The sequence below is a fragment of the Nelumbo nucifera genome, chromosome 3 (assembly GCF_055504915.1).
Source record: "Nelumbo nucifera cultivar China Antique chromosome 3, China Antique-T2T, whole genome shotgun sequence".
Lineage (NCBI taxonomy): Eukaryota > Viridiplantae > Streptophyta > Magnoliopsida > Proteales > Nelumbonaceae > Nelumbo > Nelumbo nucifera.
Window position 1 is genome coordinate 107,914,197 of NC_142651.1, and position 24,042 is coordinate 107,938,238.

Genomic DNA, 24,042 nt, shown 5'->3' on the forward strand with positions numbered 1-24,042 from the left:
GCTTTTATGAGGGTTGGCTCAGGCTCGAAATCTAGGCCCGGGCCAAATTTCTCCTCTATAGAAATAGAGTCAAGTATCCACTTTATATGGTATTAGCTAGGGATTTTTAGACTACACTCCACCACAAAATTCTGATTTAAACTGCAGACCTACAACAATTCAAAATTATAAATACCTCCACCTATAACACCTATACCCACCCGTGAATTGGCACCTACCCCCAACTGTATGGTGGAGATAGGATTTCTGGGGTGGACTGAACAGTAAAAACCCCTAAAAACTATAATGCTCGACGGGTCCCATTTACTGGTTAACCAAGCTGTTTGCCCATTTCAACCTGTAAAAAAAATTGCTAGAACTATCATTTACCACCTATTCCTTGGTTTTTATGGTCCGACCGTCCGGTTGGGGCTTGAGTCTTAAAACACTGAGAAAAAACGCCTTTCTTCTTATTTTCCATTTAAAGAAACTTTGTATATTTCTCAACCATTTGCAAATATAACTCATTTTGGTATTTAACATATCATTATCTTTTCAAGGAAAACACTAGTTGAAAAGTAAAAGCAATGGATTAATGGCCACCATTTATGAGTTGGAAAATTGTTTTTTCAGATGGAATCATGATTCATGGAACAGGGCTAGACCTGGCAATTGGATTGAGTTGTCAATTGTTAGATCCTAATCCTAAATGTTCGGGTTAGGGTTGATTTATGGGTCAATTTGGGTTATTCTTAAAAATAAATATAATTTAAAAATATAAAAAAATACATGAAAAATGTCAAAATTAAAGAAATTAACGTTAAAATTTCAAATAGAAAATAGAAAGCTTGAACATTTAATAAAGAATAAATGATAAAGAGTCAAGACTAAATAGAAAAGATTAAAAAGTAAAAACTTCTAACAATACAACTCAGTTTTTTTTTTCCTTTTCTCGAGTTAGATCGGATCAGATCATTTTTAAATTCAAGAAGCTAAATATAAAACCTTAATCCTGTTTTTTCGAGTTGAGTTGGATCGGGTTCGCGGGTTACTCAACTTTTTGCCATGTTTAGGTCTAAAAAGGGCTCAGAGGAAAAGGATGGATCACACAAAAGTCTTGTTGGATTGGACCGTTGACACCAACCAAAGGTCCAAAATCATGGCCCACTTCCAAAGATATCAGCTAGATTTATTCGAATCGACCGATCTCTTTGATTCAACGGTGGGTCCATCTTTCGCGGCCTTATCCAGGAGGGAACGTTAACGTAATCATATCCAAGACGAGGCCCCACAGATTGGTTGGTGAGACTTGGAATAGCGTACAATAATTGGTGCTCGGGTCCATCAAACTTTATGCTGCCTCAACGAAATGGGCCTCCACACACATACTCTGGATTCCATATCTTGGGCGGGCCAAGCTGGAATTCAATTGCCCAGGCCCATCACGAGCATTGTTTCTTAATCTGCAATCGTGACTGTGCAGGCCGGGGCCAACGTGGACACCCCGGACCAACCGAGTCAACTCAATTGAACTTGTCTTGCCTCAGACAGTTTACAGAAGAAAAATATCTTAACGTGGCGTCACTGGATTCAGAAAAGCATCGTGGATCGATGGTGGGACCCCCAACCTACCAGATCTTGTCCATTTGTAATTAGACACGTGTTGTGTAAAAGATAGACGGTGACCAACTGCTCTAACAGGCAATGTAGTATAATTATGGGATGGAAATGGAATACACTGAAGAATCGATGGCCGGAGGCAGGGGGTTGGTGGGACCTACGAGAACCCTCCACCGACGAACTTTCAGAGGTTCTCCTCTTTAAAACTCGATTATTTCCCGATTTCTTTTTTCTTCTCTTTCACCTTGTACGTTTTCTCCTTCTCTTTTTTAATTTTCTAAGATTTTTTCTTTTCTTTGCAATTTCCATTTGAGGAAGAGAGGTGTAGATGTAAAATTCTAGAAGTTTTCTCAGAGGCTTCGACACCTTGTGCATCTCTCTCTCTCTCTCGTGCGCTTGCTCTCGGTGAGTACATTTATTTAATTTTGGGTGGGATCTCGAGCTCTCGTTTTCGACGGATCTAGGGTTTCTTCGTTTCTCTTTTTTCTCAAAGGTGCTCCGTTTCTTACCATGTAGATGTAGCTTTTGGGGGGATTGTCTGGGTTCTGTTTCAGTATTTCACAGTCGTTGATACACGTTAGGGTTGGAGTTTCCATCGGTTGTAGTTTGACATTTTTTCTTGCATTTTTCGGTCCTTTTTTTTTTTTCGTTTCTGCCGGCCCGGTGATCGTTTGGTTATTGTTTGAAAGAGCTGCATTTTGAGGTGCACGACTTTGTCAAGCTTCCTTTTTCCTCTGGTTTTTTATTGGTGTGTCTGATACTGCATTTCGAGCTAGAGTTCGCATATTTCTCGGATTTGTAGGTGGAGCAGCAAGTCAAGGCTTCTTTTTGTTTTTTAACGATGGGTTATTTGACTTTTTTGCTCTTTTTCTATAAATGCAGATATTTCTTTCCAAACGCTTGGATTAGAAGAAAGTAGACTGGATTTGGTTAAAAATCAGTTGTATTGGTTCTTTCTGTGTCCCAAGGCTTAAAGTCGAAGCTGCTCTCTTTTGTACAGGAGGAGAAGAAACGGATTGCAATTTTTTTTTTGGTCCAGTAATTTGCTTGTAGATAATCTTCCATTTCAGTGTTTAAGGGAAGCTTGGTGATCAAACTATAGAGGTTTTCTCTGGCTTTGCTTAGGGATGGAATTTGAGGAGATTTTTAGTTTATGAAGATCGAGAACCCCTGGGATCATACATCTATCAAAGCGCAACTGCTGAGTAATTAGGAATCGCGTTAATGGGTTGACTGGAGACATCTGGGTTTTAGCATTTTTGTGCTGGGTTGCTTGTATTCATGATTCAGAGAGTGGGAGAAGAGCAAGAATAGAATAGATTGGGTCCATGTGATGGATAATATGACCTTCAGAGATAAAGACCTTGCTGTTGATCTAGAAAGTGGTGGTACTACCAGCGAGGAAGAAGGAAGTAAAGAACCTGTTTCAAGCACCGGACAAACAAAGAATTTGTTGGGTAAGGTTTGGAATGGGTTTGTCAATTTTGATGGTTCGGTTAAAGGTGAAGATGGCATTAGTTCGTGGCAAGCATCAAATTCTGGGGAGTTTTCTATTGATAATCTGGAGTTGGTGACAGACAAGAAGTCCGGAGGAGAAGAAGCTGTTGAACTTTTAGAGAAGAAAGTGATGAAGGAAAAACGCAAAAAAACAAGCTCTAAAAAGCCTCCTAAGCCACCACGACCACCCAGAGGTCCATCTTTGGATGCTGCTGATTTGAAATTGGTTAAAGAGATCTCTGAGCTTGCTATGTTGAAAAGGGCGAGAGTTGAACGGATGAAGGCTTTGAAGAGGATGAAAGCAGCTAAAGCTTCATCATCAAATAGCAATTTGTATGCCATGATTATTACTATTCTCTTCTGCCTTGTAATTCTTTTTCAAGGTAATATCTCCTTTAGAATTTGGGTGGATTCTTTATGTCTTCAGTTTTTCTTCTTTTGTTGATTTAGCTAGGGATTGAGTTATGACCTGTTACTGTAATTTAGCATGTCAATAATTTGGCTTTGTTTCATTTCTTTTTCTATTTCTTGGTAGTTAATGCAAATATAGTAGTTAACCTGTACGAAATGTTCACACTTAAATTATTAATTTCCTTAATTGTTCAAAGTCAATTTATTATTAACGCATTTTATTTTAACAGTTTAATTAACCATTGCTGCTGCTAGAATGGTGTCACTGTTGCTACATTTCAACCGGTGTACATGTTCATCAGTATTGTTATGTTGACTTGAACTCTCTGACTATGTTATAATGAACAAGTTTCACCTGCCAGATGGTTATTCTTTGTCTATATTGGGTCCTAGCGCATAAATTCCTAGGTAAATGTTTATAATGAACAGTTTAATTAACCATTATTGCTGCTAAGATGGTGTCACTGTTGCTACATTTCAACTGGTGTACATGTTCATGAGCATTTGTATGTTGACTTGAACTCTCTGACCATGTTATAATGAACAAGTTTCACCTACCAGATGGTTATTCTTTGTCTATATTGGGTCCTAGCCCATAAATTCCTAGGTAAACGTTTATAATGAACAGTTTAATTAACCATTATTGCTGCTAGAATGATGCCACTGTTGCTACATTTCAACTGGTGTACATGTTCATGAGTATTTGTATGTTGACTTGAACTCTTTGACCATGTTATAATGAACAAGTTTCACCTACCAGATGGTTATTCTTTGTCTATATTGGGTTCTAGCCCATAAATTCCTAGGTAAATGTTTCTAATGAACAGTTTAGTTAACCATTGCTGCTGCTAGAAAGGTGTCACTGTTGCTACATTTCAACTGGTGTACATTTTTGTGAGTACTTTTATGTTGACTTGAACTCTCTGATCATGTTATAATGAACAAGTTTCACCTACTAATTCTTTGTCTATATTGGGTCCTAGCCCATAAATTCCTAGGTAAATGTTTCTAATGAACAGTTTAATTAAACATTGCTGCTGCTAGAATGGCATCACTATTGCTACATTTCAACTGGTGTACATGTTTGTGAGTACTTTTATGTTGACTTGAACTCTCTGACCATGTTATAATGAACAAGTTTCACCTACTAATGGTTATTATTTGTCTATATTGGGTCCTAGCCCATAAATTCCTAGTAACTGTTTATTTTTTGTGGATACTATGTAAACCCATGTGGGGATCGAAGCCCAAATTTGCAGTTAAGAACTTGTGGTATTATCATTTTTATACAACATTCATCATCATTACAGATACTTGGATGCTATCAGTTTCCTTTATGGGATGCTTGATTCACTGGAAGCAAGAAATTCATGTTTTCTGTGTCAGAAGATCGACTATTAATAGGTACTTGGGTAGATTATTAACTCAGTTTTGTATCTAAAGAAGCTTTTATCATAATTTGAACATTCTATCTTCCAACATTTTTAATGGGAGTGCTTTTGTGTTGGTAAGAGTTGGTGTCATTCATTACACACTTACACAGTTGCTCTTTGAGTGGAATTTTGAGACTTGACTGCTGTGAAATGAAACTCAACTTGGTATCCCTTGTTCCTGGAACTTGGTTTGATACTTTGTGATCCAAATATGTGTTTGAGCTCTGTACTCAGATACAATCTTTTATTGCCATTTGACTATATAATTAATAACTGGTAAGTTGTCAAAATTTGTGTGCTAGTACGATGAGTACACACAATTTAAAATATTATAATGTCTACATTTATTCGGCTTTCAGGTTTCCTGGGTTCTCGTGTGTGAAGTCAATAGTCATTTTCATGCCCAAATAGCATTTAATAGACCCTTGCACAGCTTCTTCTTCTCCCAATATACTGTCATGGTTATTTGTTTAACTAAGGTAGCTGTGTTGAGCGTTGACTATGATTTCTTGATTCTAAAATTGTTTGGGGATGTTGAATTTTAAAAAGGTTCAAAGTAGGAGGAAAGGTAGCAATGCCATGATTAAGATACTTCAATGTGAATTAACATGCACAAATATTGGTGCTATATAATGGATGGCCATTTCTAGAATACAATTATTCTGTTGCTAATTGGATGTTATATGATTAACACTTTTTTAACTTTTATTTGTCAACATGTGCAAGTATTAATTGTATAGGATATTGTTTTGTTGAGATCTAACTTGAACCTTAATACACATGGTGAATTTTTCAAATCCCATAATTTATGTTGTGTTGATTTGCAACTTACTTATCTATAAGGAGTCTTTTTTCTTTTATCAATATTTCTTTTGGTCAGTAAATCATTCTTTGATGTTGCATTGAAGTTGCTGGTTGGATGTAAGAGGGGTACATTCTCCAATGTGCAATTGCTCACCATCTTCTGAATTATTTTTCCCTCGTGTTGATCAGAAACTTGATTTCAGGATTTTAAATTTATTTCCTGTGTTCCATAGTCTTTCATTTGGTACTTTGTGCTAAATCAAACCGATGCTTTATTTCAAGAGACCAAGGCCTGGAGAGATATATATTTCTAGAATTGGCAGTATTACAGTCTTATTTACAGGGAAATCTCAGCTTGTCTTTCTGTTGTAGGAAATGTCTTGCATTTATGTCACGGTTGGCACCAATGAACATGTTATTATATTTTTGGTAAAAAGGGGGCATTGGCCCATTGCTTGTTGCTATTGGTAAAAATCCTGGCCCGGCAAGCTATCAGGTTTGGTTCTGAGAGTGGTCCCTTTCGAAAAATGCCAGAGGTTAGGGCTGCACCTGTCCACCGGTCCACCCCACCCAAGACCTCCCTGGATGATGGGGGCTGGCATTGAGTGATAAAACTTTTATATAGTTGCCAATAACGAAAATTTAACTGTTATTTCCTGTCATTGTCTTGAATGCACCAAGTGAAACATGATTAGCTGAGATTTGCAACCACTCTAGAGCATGATCTATCTCCTTATGCTTAGAGCTGAAACTTGGTCTTTCCCCATGCATCTAGAGATGTTTCAATTCAAGTGTCACAATAGGCTTTAACAAGTCATCAGGATCATGTTTATTGGATTAGTTTGAACCACAAATATAATTCATTTTCAGTTAATCAATGATGTTTGCTTCATAGGGATATGTTCTAGGAGTAGTTCAAGTGTGAGCTTCAACGGATCTCCTGAATCATCTGTAGGATTGATTTCAGTTCAGTATTACAAGAATATTTCGGCAAGCGGTGCTAACGGATCTGTTTCTGCGTCGCCTATGTACGTTACACTTTTCTTTTGTGGCTTCTCTTTTCACTGATAATATGTTAACGGGGTGGTTGACTTCTGTTTTTTGTTCAATTTAAGCATTGATGACGAGATTATCTGGTGACATTGCCATAAGATATGGTTCTCATATTTTGTACTCCTTTTAAAATCTTGTTGCAGTCTAGTAGAACAGGTATCTGGGTTGAGCTCCGAGGAAGGAGTGAGCAGGGTTGCGGGGTGAAACGGTTTGTCATATTAAATGCCCTCCCTTCACATGAGCAGATGTCTGAGAGGACTGAGGTGGGTTTGGCCAGTTTCGGGATCCTTATAGATCGATGTCTCTTGATAGACTGCTCATTTTGGTGATTTCGGTCTGTAAATACGTGTTGAGAAAGTCGTCTTCTCATTTTTTGCACGCAAAACCTTTTACTAAATAAGCTGTCAAAAGTCTAAACAAAATGTTAAGCCCTTGCCCTAATTTTCAGTATTTCGTATTCCAGTGACCTTGAAAACCGATATGTATGATGCATCTATCATACGATATGTATTGCTTCAAAGTATCAATACTTGTCGTATCATAAGATATCTCATATGTATTGGTTTCTTATGTTGCGAAACTCTGAATTAGGGACAGGTGGCAATTTTATATAACAATAATAGGTCAATATTATAGGGAGCTTAAATTGCTTAATGGGCAATCACGAAGGTTGTGTTAAATATTGGTTGACACCAAAGGCTTTGATTCATCGATGCAATATTTGATACCATTGATGTTGCTTCATGAAATTTCAAATTTAGTGTTTTTATTATAAATGTCATCATCTAATCAAATACGTATTTTCTGTGGAATTGGTTATCTGTACGTTCCTGACATGGGGTCAACATAATGTTTCTCAAGACAACCCCTTAAAGATTGATATACATCAGCCTTTGTGAAATTTTGAACCTTGCAAGAAACAGGTAAAAAACATACCTTGTTCTCGTTGATATGTCAAATAAATGCATTCATGATTATTTTTTGTCCGTTTTCCTCGATGGAATTCTTTTAATGTACATGTACTTGTGAAAGTTTGAGAGGATACATGCAACTTTTGGTAATTTTGACACCCCTATGGTACAATAGGGTTTTTGGATTTTACACCACAATGAATTATGGATGCTTTTAACTCGGTATGAGCATATTGACACGTGGAAATTGGAACCATTAAGTCTCGGCCTAGTCTACCACTTAAGTCTCGAGCCAGTCTGGTTTAACATGGATTTTATACTTCGATATATGCTTTTTTTCAACTTTCATGTATATCCAAAACAACAAATGCCCCTGCATCTCTTCAAATTTCCTTCTTAATACACCTGGGATTTCCAATACACTGAATATGGCAATATGAACCACCACACCGTAATGAAGAACAAAAAACCATGCGGGGGGTAACATAAGGTTCTAGACCAAGATTTAAAACATTAATACAGGCTGATACGCCAATAGGCACGTATCAGCCTGTATCAAAGCTCGTTACACTATTTTTTTCGAAACTGGTTCAAAGGGGTCAATTTAAAGCTGATCTATCCCAGTATCCCCTGAACCAAGCCAATATGGGGTGTATCGTACCAATATTTTCAACCTTGTTCCAGACAATGTAAACGGAGAAAAACAGACGAGTTCCGTCTTATCCTATTTCCCGATCAATCATCACGATGCTCTAATATTAATCATGAATAGAACCATCCTTTTGGCTTGGCCTTGTTCCCACGGGCCACGGGTTACGAAAGAAGGATGAGCACCTACTTTTAAAAAACCTTTTTAAAAAGATGGGCTAATAACATTAGTATTGTTAGAAAAGTTGACGGTATTGCCTTTTAAAAAACGGGCTACAAGTTGTCTGTTGTCAAATTAGAGCATATAATTCCATGCCGCCTCACCTTGTATCATGAAAACTGAAACCTCGGCAATGTAATATTATAATATGGAACAGGAACAGAGCGAGCGCTATACCACCATTATACCAAAGGCCCATCCACTATGAACTTGCTCTTGTTTCTAATTCTCAACCTAAATTTATGTGATTAATAAATAAATAAATAAATAATCACTGATCAAGACAATGTTTGAAATTCAATGGGACATGAAAAGTAGGGAGATCAAAGATGAGTTACGATCAACAACCTCTTTTTCTGCAGATGCCCTAATGCGAAACCATAACGATTCTGTCATCCTCTGTCGAACCACATAAGCAATGCCAAGGTTCTCCATGGTTTGGTTGCTCAAGAAGATTTCACAGGTTCTGCTCGAGGCCTCCAGAGTCCCAACCTATACTTGTGGGTGTATTTCAAGATCAACTTCCTCTGCATCACCAAGATTCTAGTTATTCTCATGACCTTTAAGTTATCAAAAGGAGCTATCATTGCTATTACAATCATGCAATCCAGTGTCAATGATTTTGAGGTTGACTGCAATCAGTAGTTTGGCTTTAGGTTTAACTTTCACATAATTTCAAAGAAAAGGGCAAGAAGATCTGACTACTGGTATTTATAACAACAACAAAAAAAAGAAAAGAAAAAGTAAACATGAATGCAAATATCTAGTTTAGATAGCAAGACTTGCACCATCTTCAGGAGTGAAAGCCGACATAAGAAATTTAGAAGAGAACACACCCACTTAGCCACTCATTATAACAAGAACAGAATGTACCAAAGGTAACATGAGAAATTCTACGAGGGGCATGCCTGTGGTTTGCCCATGGTGATCTAAAAGCACATGCACTTCACCAAGCAAGGGTCATTGCTTGGTGCAATGAAAAAAAATCTTGGGCTGACAAGACCAACATTCTGAGGGCAGCCACTTGGTGCCAAAAATAAAATAAATAAAAGGCCAAAAGTTGGATTCATATCCAGTCTACCCTGACCAAGACCCCAGATAGAGCCAAAATAAGCAAATGAGGTTTCTGATTTGTGTGGCCAAAATAACATGGGGTTGAACATGTATGCCATAGACCAAGACAAATTACTTTCTACCTACCATAAGTTTGGGGTGTAGAAGGCCAGGACTCAGAGAATTGGCAGATTTTGCCAACCAAGAAAGTTTGGATAAGAAGAAAAGTTTCATAATATCCACCCAGTGTTACTTTGTACAATAGCACAAGTGCCAAGTGTTTAGGTGACCACGTGTCTGGCACATCCACCTCTAGAACTGACAATGCGTGGATATAGCCATAAATAAATAATAAACTACATAAATAATGTAAAAAGGGAGAAAGCAGAGAAATGACTAATTGTTTTGGCCTCGCCAATGCTTTAAAATAAATGAAATGGAAATGCAACTGCTTTTCTCTCCAGGTGGTGGGTTAGGAGTTCAATTATCTTGGTCAAACATGTCAACCCCATGATGTCATAAATCAAATAATAAAACTATAAATAAAGATAAATGCAGAAAAACAAATAAATTTTACAGGGAAAATTAGGCATGTCTCTAATATTATATGTTCATCATATTAAACAAAAACAAGTATAAAAATGAGAATTATAGTTAAACAGCAAAAAATAAAAAAAAAAGCAGAAAAAGATGTCAGAAGAATTAATGTCTAAACTGTGACTCACTGACAAGGTCAAATTGTTCTTGGTTCAGTGGTTAAATCAGTCTGTTGACTGAGTAAACATATTATTGCAAGTAAATGGTTCAGGGGCTAACTGGGTCAACCAGTTCAACTGACCAGCTCAACCATGGGTTGAAAACATTGGGCCTCCCTAGTGTTTACATGGATGTGGATGCAAGAATTGGAATCTGTTGCATATTCAGAAGTTTGACTTGGTAAGAAGAAAAAACAACTGACTTGTGGACATGTTCATAGAAAGTAAAAACTATTAAAATAGTCCCTGGTTGTGCAATGACTAGTCAGCACCTAGACACTGACTAGTCAATCACAAAATGATACCCTAATAAGAGATATTGATTCAATCTCATATATAAGTTAATAAAAATTGAATGAAAGTTACCTTTTTCTTCAAAAAAAAATACTGAAAATGTGTGATAAAATACGATATAGAACATTTAGTTTGCAATATTTGATTAGAAAATATAGAAAAAGGAATATTGGATAGGTTAGCAAGGGAGTTATGTCTTTCATAGAAATAATGCAACCTTTACCTTTTGGCCGCCCTCTGTCTATAGCAACATTTTACCAGCATACCACTGATTAGAAGAAAACTTAAAAGAACTTGACCATCATTTTCTTTTATTATATGTCTTATTTCTATTTATATACATTTAACCAATCGTGTACAATCACAAATGCTTAATGCAGACAATATGAACGCATGAGACAATAGCATATATAATACTATTTTAAATAATAATTTATATAAAAATAACTTCATGTTTGACTAGAACAAATCAGAGAGCTAGTCAATCTAGTCAATGCTTACTTGTCCCAGGCAACTGCATCATGAGTATCAACTGATAAGTTAATGGAGTGGTCAGTATGGCCCTCAATTGACTAGTACATTGACTAGTGAATGACCAGATCAGGCAACACTTTGATAACACTGCAACGAAGTTAAAGCAAACTCGGAATATCAAAGTGCTTGCACCTTATAGGGTGTCTTCCTTCTCATGAAATCTTCCAATGCCTTTGCTCATCTTAAAAGTGGAGCACCATTAGAATGTTATAAGAAGAGTTGTGGCAGCTGCCAAGTGTTGACAAGGCTGGACCAAATAGTCTTTAGGTGTCCTGGTAACACTGCTTTCTACCACACTATCCTCAGTCATGGTTGCCAAGTTTATGCTAGGGGTAGGGCCTATTCTCCAAAACAGAATGGTCTGGGAAAGGCAGGATTTTGCATCACAGACTCAAGTAGTAGTAGTATTATGACTTGATTATACCACAAAGGATCCTATCCAGTGATCAGATCACATTTGGAGCAGTTAGAATTAGGATTGTTAAAGGTTTCCACCCCTAAAAAGAAATCAATAAACAAAATAAATTTTAAGTCATGGATAAATAAACCCACATAAAGACTACAGTCCAAAGTTTTGATGCACCAGAGATTCAGAATGGCATTCCAACCACCAAGCTGACTTCTGGCCCAGACGTCTGTTACAAGCCTACACTACACAATCTAGTTAGTGAGTCTCAAAATACCATGACCATGCTCCAACACCTGGGATATTTGCAACAAACTTCCTCCAGACCCGGACTCCCACTACCCTATAAGATAATTAACAAGGAACAAGGTCACAATTACATATTTGCAACCCCTTCTGGTGGTAAAAATGACTAGTTTTTCAATAAGTTGAATCATGTCAAAGCCTCTACATTTGCATACAAAGTGGTAGTTTACCAGCTTTCCAACACCAAGATTTTGATGCAAAAAATGAGCAGTGGACATGCATGATCCATTAAACAAGATTATCCCCAGCACTAATCTAACAAGCTCTAAGTACTAGCAAATAAGAAAGAGCTCAGAAGGCCGTGAAACATAAACTGGGGAGTTAACAATAGAGAGAATGTGGGTAGTCAACATGAAACTCTTATTAAAGAAGAGTGTCCTGATCACAAATATATAAAGATGTTGATAACATGCTTGAAGAAATATGTGGATGCAAACAAACAGCTTAGGCGCCTGGTCCCTTAGACAACCTGTAAGGGAGATTATGCAACTAACAAGGGAGCTTGAAGTCAGGTTTAAATGGAGCAGTAGATCAGCCAATGCAATGGTTGATATTTTAGCAAAGCGAGGAGTTAGTAGGCAGAACCTTTTTTGGGCCTGTTTGTAATCTGTGGAGGGGTCACCTTGTTTTTTGAAGGCGACAGTTGTACTAAGTTTCTTAAAGAATTAATGAAAGTTACTGTTTCCAATAAAAAAAAACATGCTTGAAGAAATATGCATCTTAAGGGATGATACCATGACCTCTCATATGTATACTGTTAATCCATGTAGCATATAACATGGTATTATATCCATTATAGAAGGTGCTCATTGATCAATCGAGCTGTCAAAAACTCAAAATAGAACAGACTGATCCATTCAACTTGCCATTTGGCCAGCTCAGTGTCTCTTCTAGTTTTTCACAACATCAAGAACAATTTGTTAGCTGTGAAATATAAATTTATTGTACCCAAGTGTTACATCTACTGGAGCACCGAGAGTTTGTAGATTATTTCAGCAATAGGTTTAGGAATGGAAATGGGGTGGGGCCCCATCTCTGTCCCTACGAAAACCCCTATCCCCATCCCTGTCCCACTGGCGGGACAAGGTTATCCCATCCCCATCTCCACGGGAATCCCCACTCCCCGTGATTATTTATGATATCAATCATTTTGTTTTTGTTTTCTATTTAATTTGAAAAATTAAAAAAGAAAGTAGTTAAAACTTACAATCCAATTAAACAAGATTCAAACATATTCAACCATATATAAGTGGAGATCCCCACGGGGCAGGGATCGGGGGCAAAGGGGATGAAATTTCCCCATCCCTGCCCCATTCCCGGGGGCTAGGGGTCCCACGGAATCGGAGAAATGGAGAAAATTGCCATCCCCAAATGGGTTTTACTTGCAAACAGATCTCTGGATACAAGCATACGGAGAACCTAATAGTGGCAACAATCTTACCAATTCTATTCCACGAGCGACAGAAAAATCCGTGGGTGTTTAAAAAGCCAATGTTGTAGGGTACACTCAGATACAAGGGAACAAAAACCCTCTACAAGTGGTACAATACTACCACGCCATTAGTTTCGCTCCAAAGGGACGAATCCCTAGAAGGATTTTGTTCATTCAAAGCCTGAGGCTGTTTTCTGTAATGAGATAGAATGGTGGACACTGGATCATATGCTCTTTTCATATGACCTCTCCCAGTGACAGTTTTATCAACTACCACCAGGAAAATTACAAATTCTTTCTCCTTTAGGATCAGTAGAAACTAAAATCAATAACTATTTTTCATGAGATATCATCCTTAACCCTATCAAATAATAAGTAAGCAAGGAAACCTGATTACGGAAGTAGGATGGAAATGGAGACTTGTTCTTACGTGCTTGCACGGGATGCCTAGTTTCTTGAGCTTGAGAGTGCGGGTGACGAGCAGCTTCTGAAAGTTACCGATCTCCGCTTCAAGCTTCGGTACGTGGGTTTCTACTCCTCTCCCTACCCCGTTCAGGAACTCTGGAATCCCAACCTTAACTAGAACCAAAAAACTAAAGACCATGAGATAGAGGCCTAAAACCCTAACCAGAAGCAGACAAAGAAAACACTAAACCCTAAAACTTACTTACCTAAGTATTGGTTGGATTTAGAGAAGAATCTTGGGAATCCAGGAACTAACCGTGGCACTGAGAACGTGTTTCTGTTCGATAGAATATGCTTCAAAACCATGGCCATGGCCATCGAGGCGAGCTCTAAGCGCACTCCCTTTTTTTACCTGGTTGTAGTCGTTTACACTTCCCGATTTCGAACTCGGAGCGTCTGATTTGGAGAGGGATGAAGAGTAAGGCCAAGACAGTAGACCGTAGACAGTCAGAATTTGGGCAGTTTCGTAATTTTACTCCTCATCATAAGAGTTGCACTTAAATATAAATTTCTGAAAGTTTAGGTATTAAAATGACGCATTTGAAAGTTCAGGCCCCAAGTAAAATTAACCCAAAGAACAAGGTACCTATCCGAAATTTAAGTTAAAACTTTGAAACTAGCGTCGTGATCAGACGGCCTTGATCAAGTCATTTTCTTAGAAGAAGTAGACTGATCAGACGGTCACAATCCAATCAAAGCCGTTCTATGGAACTAAACTAACAGAGTAACAGATTCAACTGTCAAGTTGTGTCAACTCAAAACCGAGAACGAGAAGACAACCAGAGCAGAGCAGCGTTTAGTCCAAAGCCCAAAATATGCAAGAAGCCAAGCAGCTTCACGCTCACATAATAATCGCCGGATTGCAACAGCAAGAGCTTTACCTTAGAAAGCTTATAACCTTCTTCGCCATCTCTAATCCTTCCTCTCTCAGCTATGCTCGCCTTGTATTCTCTAACATTGAAACCCCATCAACTTTCGTCTACAACACCATGATCAGAGCTTATGCCACGAGCTCAGACCCATCTCAAGCCTTACACCTTTACAACCAAATGCGCAGACAAGGCACTCAGCCTGATAGATACACCTTCCCTTTCTTGCTCAAAGCTTGTTCCGTTCTTTCGGATCTCCATAAAGGCCAGGAGACCCACTGCCATGTGATCAAACAAGGATTCCTTTCCGATATTTTTGTCCGGAACTCGTTGATTCATCTCTACGGATCAAATTCAAAGATCAAGATTGCTCATCGAATTTTCGATGAAATGCCTCATCGTGATATCGCCACTTGGACTACTTTGGTTGCTTGTTGTGCTAATTTTGCCTCCATCGAATTAGCACGTAAGCTCTTTGATAGAATGCCTGAAAGAAGTAATGTTTCTTTTAGTGCCATGATCGCTGGCTACATTCGTCATGGATGGTTTAAGGAAGCATTGCAATTATTTCGCAGGATGCAAATAGAAGGACTGGTGCCAAACAATTCTACCCTCTCCAGTGTCCTCTGTGCCTGTGCAAATCTCGGGGCTTTGGATTTGGGTAGATGGATTCATTCCTTTATATGCGAGAGGGAAGGTAACAAATTTGATTGTCGAATTATTACTGCTCTTATAGATATGTATTTCAAGTGTGGGAGCATAAAAGACGCGCTCCAAGTCTTTGCTGGGGCCAAGAAGAAATTCGTAGGTGAATGGACGGCTATGATATCTGGGATGGCCATGCATGGATTTGGTCAGACATCAATCGAATTGTTTGAAGACATGGTCAGTTCAGGTATTAAACCAAATGCAGTCACATTTGTTGCACTTCTCTCTGGATGTACCCATGCCGGACTGGTGGATGAAGGTTTGAGGTATTTTCAGAGAATGACAGCTGAGTTTGGGATTGAGCCCACGATTGAACATTTTGGTTGTGTGGTTGATCTTCTTGGCCGTGCTGGACTGATTGGTCAAGCAATCCAATTTATAAGAGATATGCCAGTAGAGGCTAATGCTGCAATTTGGGGTGCTCTTCTGAATGCATGCAAGGTGCACAAGAATGTTGATGTTGGTGAATTAGCAGCAAGATGGTTAATAAATGAAGAACCATGGAATGGAGTCATTTATTTATCTTTGTTGAGCTTGTACAGGGAGGCAGAGAGATGGGATGATGTTGAGAACGTAAAGAGAGAGATGAAGGAGGTTGGTTGTAAAAAGAGCCCTGGTTGTAGCTTGATTGAGGTGAATGGTGATTGTCATGAGTTTGTGGCTGGGGACAAGTCACACCCTTGTGTGTTACAAGTGTGTTTGAACTTGAGTCAATTGGTCATGGAAGTGAAGGAACATAAGTATCTCCTTGGATGAACTGGCTTTCTGGAACTTTGCTCTCCTTTCTTTATAAGTGTCTCACATATATGTGGGACTTGGATCCACTGGTCCCTCTGGCTTTTCTAGAGTTAAGGTGCAGGTCTATGGAAATAGATCCAGTCATTCAGCATATCAGCCACCAGCACCCCTTACAGCTCTGCAATCAACACCAGATCCACCACTCCATTTCAACTTCAGAATGCAAGATCTTGTGCTGTGGGTCAATCTAAATACGCAGGCCCACAAACTACTTTTCTAAATATGCAGGCCCACAAACTCATGAGTCTGGATTCTTTGAATAGAGGCTAAAAGGAGTCAGAGACCTTCAGTTTAGCAATGAAATCCGACACCCAAGTTCCCGGTTGCTTTAGGGCCTTGGCATCTGAGAATCCACGTATTCATTACACAGATGGTCCCAGGGAAGTTTAATTAATTTCAGAAAACCCGGGGTAAGTTTCTATTTTCTAATATCTCTACTACATTGAATGTGAAGATGCAAATAAAACCACAACTTTGTATCTATCTATTTATGGAACTTGGAACCATATCTATGTATCCATTTAAGAAGACAAGTACTTGTAACTGTAGCTATTTTTTTCTTTTTCTCTAGTATAATTGTAGCCATATTTAACAAGGCGATGACCATGGTGAAATGGTCAAGTAAAATGCCAGGAAAAATCAATGGAAAAGTGGTATACAATTTTCTGTTTCTTGCTATTCTTTGTTTTTTTTCAAGTCTTTGCTCTTCCTTGATCTTATACATATTGCTTTTCACACAATTTGTTTACCAGCATTAACAATTCCATGGTTACCAGCCAGGATCGTATACTTGTCTTTCCTTGTAAGACTGGTGCATTCAAACCCTAGAGCCTCTGCGAGCTGTCTCTGGACTTGATTTGCCACTTCACAACTCGACTTTGCACTATCCCAGAACTTGGAACCTCTGGATAATTTGTCCAGAAAATTGACAGCACCACAAGGACAAGGATTTAGAAGGAAGAAAACTGGGTCTAGCCATTTAAATCCACTAGCTGTTGTTCCATAAAACATGTTAACATGAACATCCATGGCCACAGGAACAATTTCATCACTCATCTCTGCAAATAAAGGGCTGAATCTTAGCAAATAGGGCTCCCTACAAGTGGTCCCTTCTGGGCAAACAATAAGATCTCCTTGATTCAGTAGTTTCTCCATCATCACTGCATCTTGTTCTCTATTTCTTGTTAAACGGGCGGTTCTTATTGGTGAAATTATCTCTGTTGCTCTACTAAGGCTGTATGTGACTGCAGTGACAGGTCTGTTAAGAACAGTAGAAACAAAGAGTGGGTCAAGAACAGTTCTATGATTACATACATAGAGGATTCCCTTTGGTTTTTCTTTGTTTTGTACATTTTCTGGGTTTGATATGGCTATGAAGGATTTGAGCTTTGATGACCTGATTCTCATCCCACTGAAGGCCAAAATACAGTATGCCAACCTGTAAGGTAGCAAGAGGCCAACAATAGCTCTGAGAATGAAAAGGAAGAGACCCAGTGGGAGCCACAATAACATCACCACAGCAGATTCTGGAGTGGGCCTGAAAGCCAATCTGCCATCATGGAAGATCAATGGCTTGGGGTATTTATCCCTTGGTAAAGGATGCCAATTCCTCTTCTCTGTTTCGCTTACCAAATAGATATCCTGCCCCAACACAAGTATTTATTAGTCAAGATCCATCCAGTATGTACCCCAATAAGGAAAAGAGTCAAAAGACATATGACATGACATGTGTGTGTGTGTGTGAGAGAGAGAGAGAGAGAGCTGACTTGAAGGCATCAATGGCATACTTTGCAAACAGAAAACAACTGATGACCTTCATATTTGTGCAAGCTCCCAATGCCCACTACATGAGAGCCCAGTTTTCCCTCTGCAAATCTGCCACGCAGAATCAAACTATCATTCCTGTCATCCTCCATTAAACCTACATAATACCCGCAGACCACCTTCAACTCTCTCGCCACAACAAACTCAACATCCAAATAATCCCTAAGCACCCCTTCAACCATTACTTTGGGCAAACAACTCACGGCTACCCTTCTCCGACACCTCATCAAAATGTGAAAGCCTTCATACCCAATATCCTCCAGGAAAAACTTGGGCAAAACAGCTCTCCCAACTCTAAGGCTCTCCTTCTTAATCCCGAAAAAAGACAAAAATACCATAACCCTTAACCCCACGTCCTTACCAAGCAAACAAACAAAAGGGTACAAAAACAGTAAGAGAACGGCCCTTAATAACCCTCCAGCCTCGAAGGCCACAAGCATGAAGTAAGGAAACAAAGATGACGATCTCAGGAGGGCTCCCTCTACGTCAAAGATCAAGGTTTGGTTTGACAACTCTGTTGCATGGAGAAGAGAAGAGAACACAAGAGATTTCAACTGTGGAATGTTGGCATTGTTGCCCTTTCCGACAAGAGAGAGTGGATTCCTTCTTAATAGAATCCGAAGAGAAAAGACGAGGGTCTTAAAGGAGAATCCCTTGCAGGCCATTTTAGAAGAAAGACAATATATTTTAAATGCCCACTTCTGAGACCAAGCTTAGGGGCGCTTTTTATACAGGTTTGTGCCTTTAATGGGTGGTTGAAGTCTTAACTCTGATGAAGCACCCATATCTACAATTCTACATATTTAATTATTTCTGCCGCTTAATTTCATAGTCAAAATTTTATTACTCAAGATTTCGATATGACATGTCGTACTCGTATCGTATTGTATTATACGCCTATGTTTTGGGATCCTGTTTAATGAAAAATATAATTAAAAATAGGTCTAAAAACCGAATTTTGAAAAAAAAAACGTGCAATTTTAAATATCGATAGTCCGATATGCCCCTACCATACACGGGCATATTGATATTTTGAACCTTGGCATGAAATTAAGCCAAGTTTAATCATAATCCCCCCGAGCACCAGTGTAAAAGCCAAAAGCATTATAAATTAATGATCAAAATTTATGTTTTTTGAAATCGATTCAGTGCTCATAAGACCATGCTCACATCATTCTCATAGCATTGAGAATATATGGTGGTTTTTTTTTATGGGGTTAACTTAAATTATGCCTATCCAAAACCTAGAACTCAGAGACGGAGAGACCATGCATCTCATTGTGACTGTTGGTAGCTCTTCCTAGAAATATTTTAAACAATGCAATAAGATTCAGATAATAACAAGATCACTTGGATGGTTAAAGTTAAAACCAGCCAATTAACTATAATTCCATGTCTTGTGGATGATGAGCAAATGAATTAGATGGTAATCTTATTTTCCAATCACACTGATTTTATTTGTAAAGAGATACCTATTTGTCTGCCCAAAAAATAAAAGAAATCACGAGAAAGTAAAATTGCATTTATTTCTACGTTGGATCGATCGTCAATAGAGATTACAGAGGACACTGGGATAATGTGTTGTCGGTATAAGGTGTGGAGGAAGTTGATGAGGTGTTGTAATTAGTTACAGAGTGTGCATAGTTTTATTTATATGATCAACACGTGAGAAGATGGAGGTGGGTGGGCTTCTGCTGTCTTTACACTGAAAGAGAATAAATCAGCTACTCCATTTGGAATAGCACTGTGCTAAAGCTGTCAAGTCATGGCCTTTGATACATTGTTGTTGTGGCCCCACTTTACATCATTTCATCTAATTTAAAGTGGGGCCATATCAACACATCAAGGGACGTGATTACCGTGCTTACATCATTTTCACAGCCTTTTACGGCCGAGCATTGGGAATCATTTTTTTGTGTATGTTTTTTTCATGCGGAGATATTCTCAATGAAAGGCCGGAAGGGATTACGTGAATGGCAGTACGGTATTGTGAGGATTAAATTCGATTTCTTCTAAAAATGCTATTATGCACTGTATTCTTCATTTTATGCATAAAAAATATAATAAAAACTAAACCTGTTCATGGCCAGGTAGCCCGGCGAGCCGACTCGGGCTCAGGCTTTTTCAAATAAACTCAGTCCGGGCATGAGGCTGATTGGATACTATTACATATAATAAAAATACACATTAGTTATATAATAAATAGAGTAAAATACAAAAACCTAAGCTAACAAATACCTCCCTTAAACTTTTGAGAAACTCAACAAAAACCTCCCTTCTATCATTGTCCTAGACGGAAAACATTAGTTATATGTTTGGCATTGATACTGCAGTTGTAGCACCCCTTTTTCAGAAAATGGTGCTGCTGATGTGTGGCTTGGAGCACCACGGTGTATTTTTTTTTTTTTGTTTGGAATCATTGCTGTTAGGCAGGACGTTTTTTGGAGCAACAACAATTTTTTCTGTTTGGTACCAATGCTCCAGGAAACATTTTCTACACTTCTACCCATTATCCACTGCCACATCACTGCCCTGTTGGCAGTAATGAGCTGTAGTTTCAGGAAATGCCAAATTTGGCGTTGCTCCAAGCCGTGCCTTCCCGATTTCCAAAGCATGGCTTGGGGCACTGTTTTCTATAGAAAAATGGTTCCAAACAGATAATTGTTTCCTGGAGCATCGTTTTTTCCTACATAGCGCTGATGTGGCAACGTTTTCTGGAGCAACAGCAATGGTTCTGAACAGACGCTAGATTGATGCACCAGTTTTTTCCAAATATCCATTCTACCCTTTTATAAATTATTTTACATACAATTACTGAAATAATCCCATTTTAACTCAACAAAAAAAAACATATTTCAGTAATTTTGTATGTAAAATTACTGAAACGATCGTTAAAAGAGGTTTTTGTTGATCATATTTCAGTAATTTTATATGTAAAGCCATCAATTCTATCAAAAAAATGGATAAGAGATTATTTAAATCCAACAAAAAATAAGGGTCCGTTTAGTTCGTAATTGAAATTGGAATCAGAATCGAAATCCTCCAGAATTGGAACCGGAATGGTCCATTCCCATAATCTATTTGGTTCAGATAGGAATTAGAATAGAAATTAAAATCATCAGAAATGGGATTTCATTCCCAAAGGAGGGGCAGGGAATGACCATTCCCTCAAATGAAGGAATGCCATTCCAACAGGAATGGAATGAGATTCTGATTCCGCCCAACCAAACAATTGGAATCGGAATAGTCCATTCCAATTCCGATTCCAAACCCTTATTCATGCAAACCAAACGGACCCTAAAATCATATTCAGATTAAATCACATCATGATCCAATACATTTGCACCCCTACTATTAGCCCTCACCAATCATCACACTCCCTACAATGGATGAAAAACTTGCCATGACAAGGCTATATAGGATGGATAAGTGGTGTGGGGCTACAAAAGGTATGTGTCTCATCATTTAGGTATTGTTGGATTCCCACACCTTCAAGCGTAGAGGTGTAAATCGAGCTGTGTCGCCCGCGGCTTGGCACAGCTCGACACGACGGTCTATGGGCCATGTCAGGCCCTGAATGACCATGTGAGCCATGTTGGGCATGGGATTTTAGGTCCACGGGCCAGCACGACATGGCACGGCCTAGCCCGTAGCCCGGTCTAGCATGGCCCATATATTATATATATATTTATATTATTATATATATATTATATAATAATATATAGTATATATTAATAAAATAAATATATTTTTTAATTTTATTATACTAATTTATTTAATTATTGCATATATAAGCAATTTTATACACAAAATTCATATAAAATTAAAATTTTAAGTTTTTTTTTTGTTATTTTTTTTAAATAAATAGCTTTGGCCCGACTCGCCCCGTGGCCCAGCATGGGCCCACATAGGCCCAAGCCATGGGCCACATTGGGCCGACCCCCAAAATTTTCATCGGGGAGGGTGGCACGGCCCGTGATGGCCCGCGGGCCGCCCAGGGCCAGGCCGTGCCGGCCCGACACGGCCCACTTGACACCTCTATCGAGCATGGTAGTAGGCCAGTACTATCTCTCTTTTTACAAGCTCGAAGGTGCATTCCAGTTGGTGACCCGACCCAGCAATGCATCCCCTTACTTTCAAATATCACCCACTCGCCGTGGTATTGTATTCAGAGAAGCCCATTCATTCATCTTATTCTCTTTATTCCAATGTTTTAAAAACCGATCCAGAGGCCGAATTGTTTTTTGCCTCTGGGTCGCTGGTCACCGATTCAATCGGCTGAGTTAAACGGTTCAGACTATACCACATATTACATTTATTAAGTATATATATTAGCAATAAATAATGTATAAATACGTTTTAGATATGTTATATGTATTATTTTATAATTTAGTTTTTAATTTTTTATTTATAAAAAATATTAAAAATTGTAATTTGAGGTCAAACAAGGGTTTTTTTTTTCTGTGAAAATAACATGGGACACCTTGGAGTGCAAAGTTATGACCTCCAAAAGTTTGCATGTATTGATCGTTCAACCCACAACTCAATCATCGGGTCGAACAGGTCAATGGTCAAACAAGTTTGGGTCGAATGATTCTTGACAAAGTCAATCATTTTAACAATCCGACGAGTTTTAATTGAACCCAATCTAAAATGATGAGTGAATGATGATTCGAACGGTTCAATCGACCGGATCGACATTCTTTTTGCTCCCACAAGTTACTAGATAGTCTAAGATGGACATGACGATGAAGGTCGTCCGAGAGGAGTGGAGTAGTGGGACCCATTTTATAAATAAGAGATAACACTAAAAATTGACGAGCTTGCAGAAGCTGAACAACGGAGATAAGAGATGGAGACCCTTCTTTGTTTTTCTGGTATCAGGTACGGATTTAATATCCATTACAGTGGCAAGCTGCTGATCATGATCAGTAGGATATATCTTCGTTCTTTCTCTTGATCGATGCAGTTAGAAAAGTCATTTATTGCAAGCGACATAAAACTTCATTAATGGCTTCACAACTAGAATTCAACTACTTTTACAGAGGTTGCTAATCTCTCTCTCATCATATATATCAACGACGTGGTGGTGGTGCAGCTCTTGCTGTTTTCACGTGAACGGTGCATCCTGAAGAATTAATTGTACGTATATATATAGCGCAATAAATCAAGTAATTAATGGACATTCAACATTACAGACTAAACTCCATTGGAGGGTGCAAGAAGGAATAGCTCCTGCCGGTTTACTATCTTCTTCAGAGCCCCAATCATGGTATCGAGTGATCCCTTATTAGCTACTTCACTTCGATGTGGATGGGACTCGGAATCATCAACTTGTTTTGGTGAGATTTGAGGAGCAAACATTACCTGCGATCAGGTAATAGGTAATGTTTTCTCGGATTTTAAATGTCAACCGCTAAACCAACTACTCCCACTCCCCTCATTTATTATGGTTTGGGCAAGGTTTTTAAAATCGAACCGGATAATGAACCGGTCACGGTCAGGCTCATGGATTGAATGGTCCGATTGTTCGAATCGAACACATGACTCGTTTTAATAAAAAATTAAAAAATAATAAAAAATGATTAAAATTGTTGAATGGTTTGAATACCTGGGTCAGCAGTTTGCTAATCAAATCAATGGTTTTTGGCAAAATAACGATTCTAGGGTAAAATGGAACCGGTCACGTGATCGGTTCTCTGTTTTTCTGATCCGATCTGGTCCGGTTTTAAAAACCATGGTTTGGGGTGATAGACATCATGACAGTGAAGTCAGATACTGGTTGTTATGATCCATTTGTTCCACATTGGTAGTATGGGATGCTAATGTGAAATATCTTACATCAGTAGTATGGAATGTTGTTATGGGGTATATATGCTTTTGGGTTCCCTCCCTCTAACAACTAGCTTTTAGGGGCGAGTTCTTCTAAGACGAATAATAAATGGTATCAGATCCTACACTATGCCTCCTAGTTGTAATCGTGTGGCATAGGTGGTGACGCCGGTATTGTAGTGTTCGGCCA

General features: G+C 38.5%; 2 protein-coding genes and 1 pseudogene across 10 annotated transcripts; 2 read left to right on the forward strand and 1 right to left on the reverse strand.

The window, feature by feature from the left end:
• The first annotated feature begins 1,641 nt into the window (after positions 1 to 1,641).
• LOC104598732 (uncharacterized) lies at positions 1,642 to 7,573 on the forward strand. Of its 6 annotated transcripts, none has more exons than XM_010260914.3 (5): positions 1,722 to 1,789; positions 1,918 to 2,004; positions 2,482 to 3,479; positions 6,640 to 6,772; positions 6,941 to 7,573. In XM_010260914.3, the coding sequence occupies exons 3-5, from the start codon at positions 2,933 to 2,935 to the stop codon at positions 6,999 to 7,001; spliced, it is 741 nt and encodes a 246-aa protein (XP_010259216.1). In that variant the 5' UTR covers positions 1,722 to 1,789; positions 1,918 to 2,004; positions 2,482 to 2,932; the 3' UTR covers positions 7,002 to 7,573. The 6 variants fall into 6 exon arrangements, 5 of the variants coding, with proteins under 5 accessions (XP_010259218.1, XP_010259216.1, XP_088757117.1 ...); XR_735425.3 differs by lacking the exon at positions 1,722 to 1,789 and adding an exon at positions 4,818 to 4,911 and having other exon boundaries at positions 1,827 to 2,004; XM_010260916.3 differs by lacking the exon at positions 1,918 to 2,004 and having other exon boundaries at positions 1,642 to 1,789.
• A 1,180-nt stretch (positions 7,574 to 8,753) lies between these two features.
• On the reverse strand, positions 8,754 to 18,845 carry LOC104598731 (putative glycerol-3-phosphate acyltransferase 2). Of its 4 annotated transcripts, none has more exons than XM_088900988.1 (4): positions 17,984 to 18,845; positions 14,078 to 17,837; positions 13,787 to 13,935; positions 8,754 to 9,103 (listed from the first exon to the last, which is right to left on the reverse strand). In XM_088900988.1, the coding sequence occupies exons 1-2, from the start codon at positions 18,683 to 18,685 to the stop codon at positions 16,929 to 16,931; spliced, it is 1,611 nt and encodes a 536-aa protein (XP_088757114.1). In that variant the 5' UTR covers positions 18,686 to 18,845; the 3' UTR covers positions 8,754 to 9,103; positions 13,787 to 13,935; positions 14,078 to 16,928. The 4 variants fall into 4 exon arrangements, with proteins under 4 accessions (XP_088757114.1, XP_010259213.2, XP_010259214.2 ...); XM_010260911.3 differs by having other exon boundaries at positions 14,028 to 17,837; XM_010260912.3 differs by having other exon boundaries at positions 13,746 to 13,935; positions 14,028 to 17,837.
• LOC104599032 (pentatricopeptide repeat-containing protein At5g66520 pseudogene) lies at positions 14,637 to 16,154 on the forward strand (annotated as a pseudogene).
• Positions 18,846 to 24,042: the final 5,197 nt, after the last annotated feature.

Bases quoted from the DNA above. Each gene is read 5' to 3' on its own strand.
- LOC104598732 (XM_010260916.3), top strand. From the start codon at position 2,933: ATGGATAATATGACCTTCAGAGATAAAGACCTTGCTGTTGATCTAGAA. The intron at 3,480-6,639 runs GTAATATCTCCT...TTTGCTTCATAG, and splicing joins CCTTGTAATTCTTTTTCAAG to GGATATGTTCTAGGAGTAGT. The intron at 6,773-6,940 runs GTACGTTACACT...ATCTTGTTGCAG, and splicing joins TCTGTTTCTGCGTCGCCTAT to TCTAGTAGAACAGGTATCTG.
- LOC104598731 (XM_088900989.1), bottom strand. From the start codon at position 18,685: ATGGCCTGCAAGGGATTCTCCTTTAAGACCCTCGTCTTTTCTCTTCGG. The intron at 17,838-17,983 runs GTATGCCATTGA...GTGTTGGGGCAG, and splicing joins AGTTGTTTTCTGTTTGCAAA to GATATCTATTTGGTAAGCGA.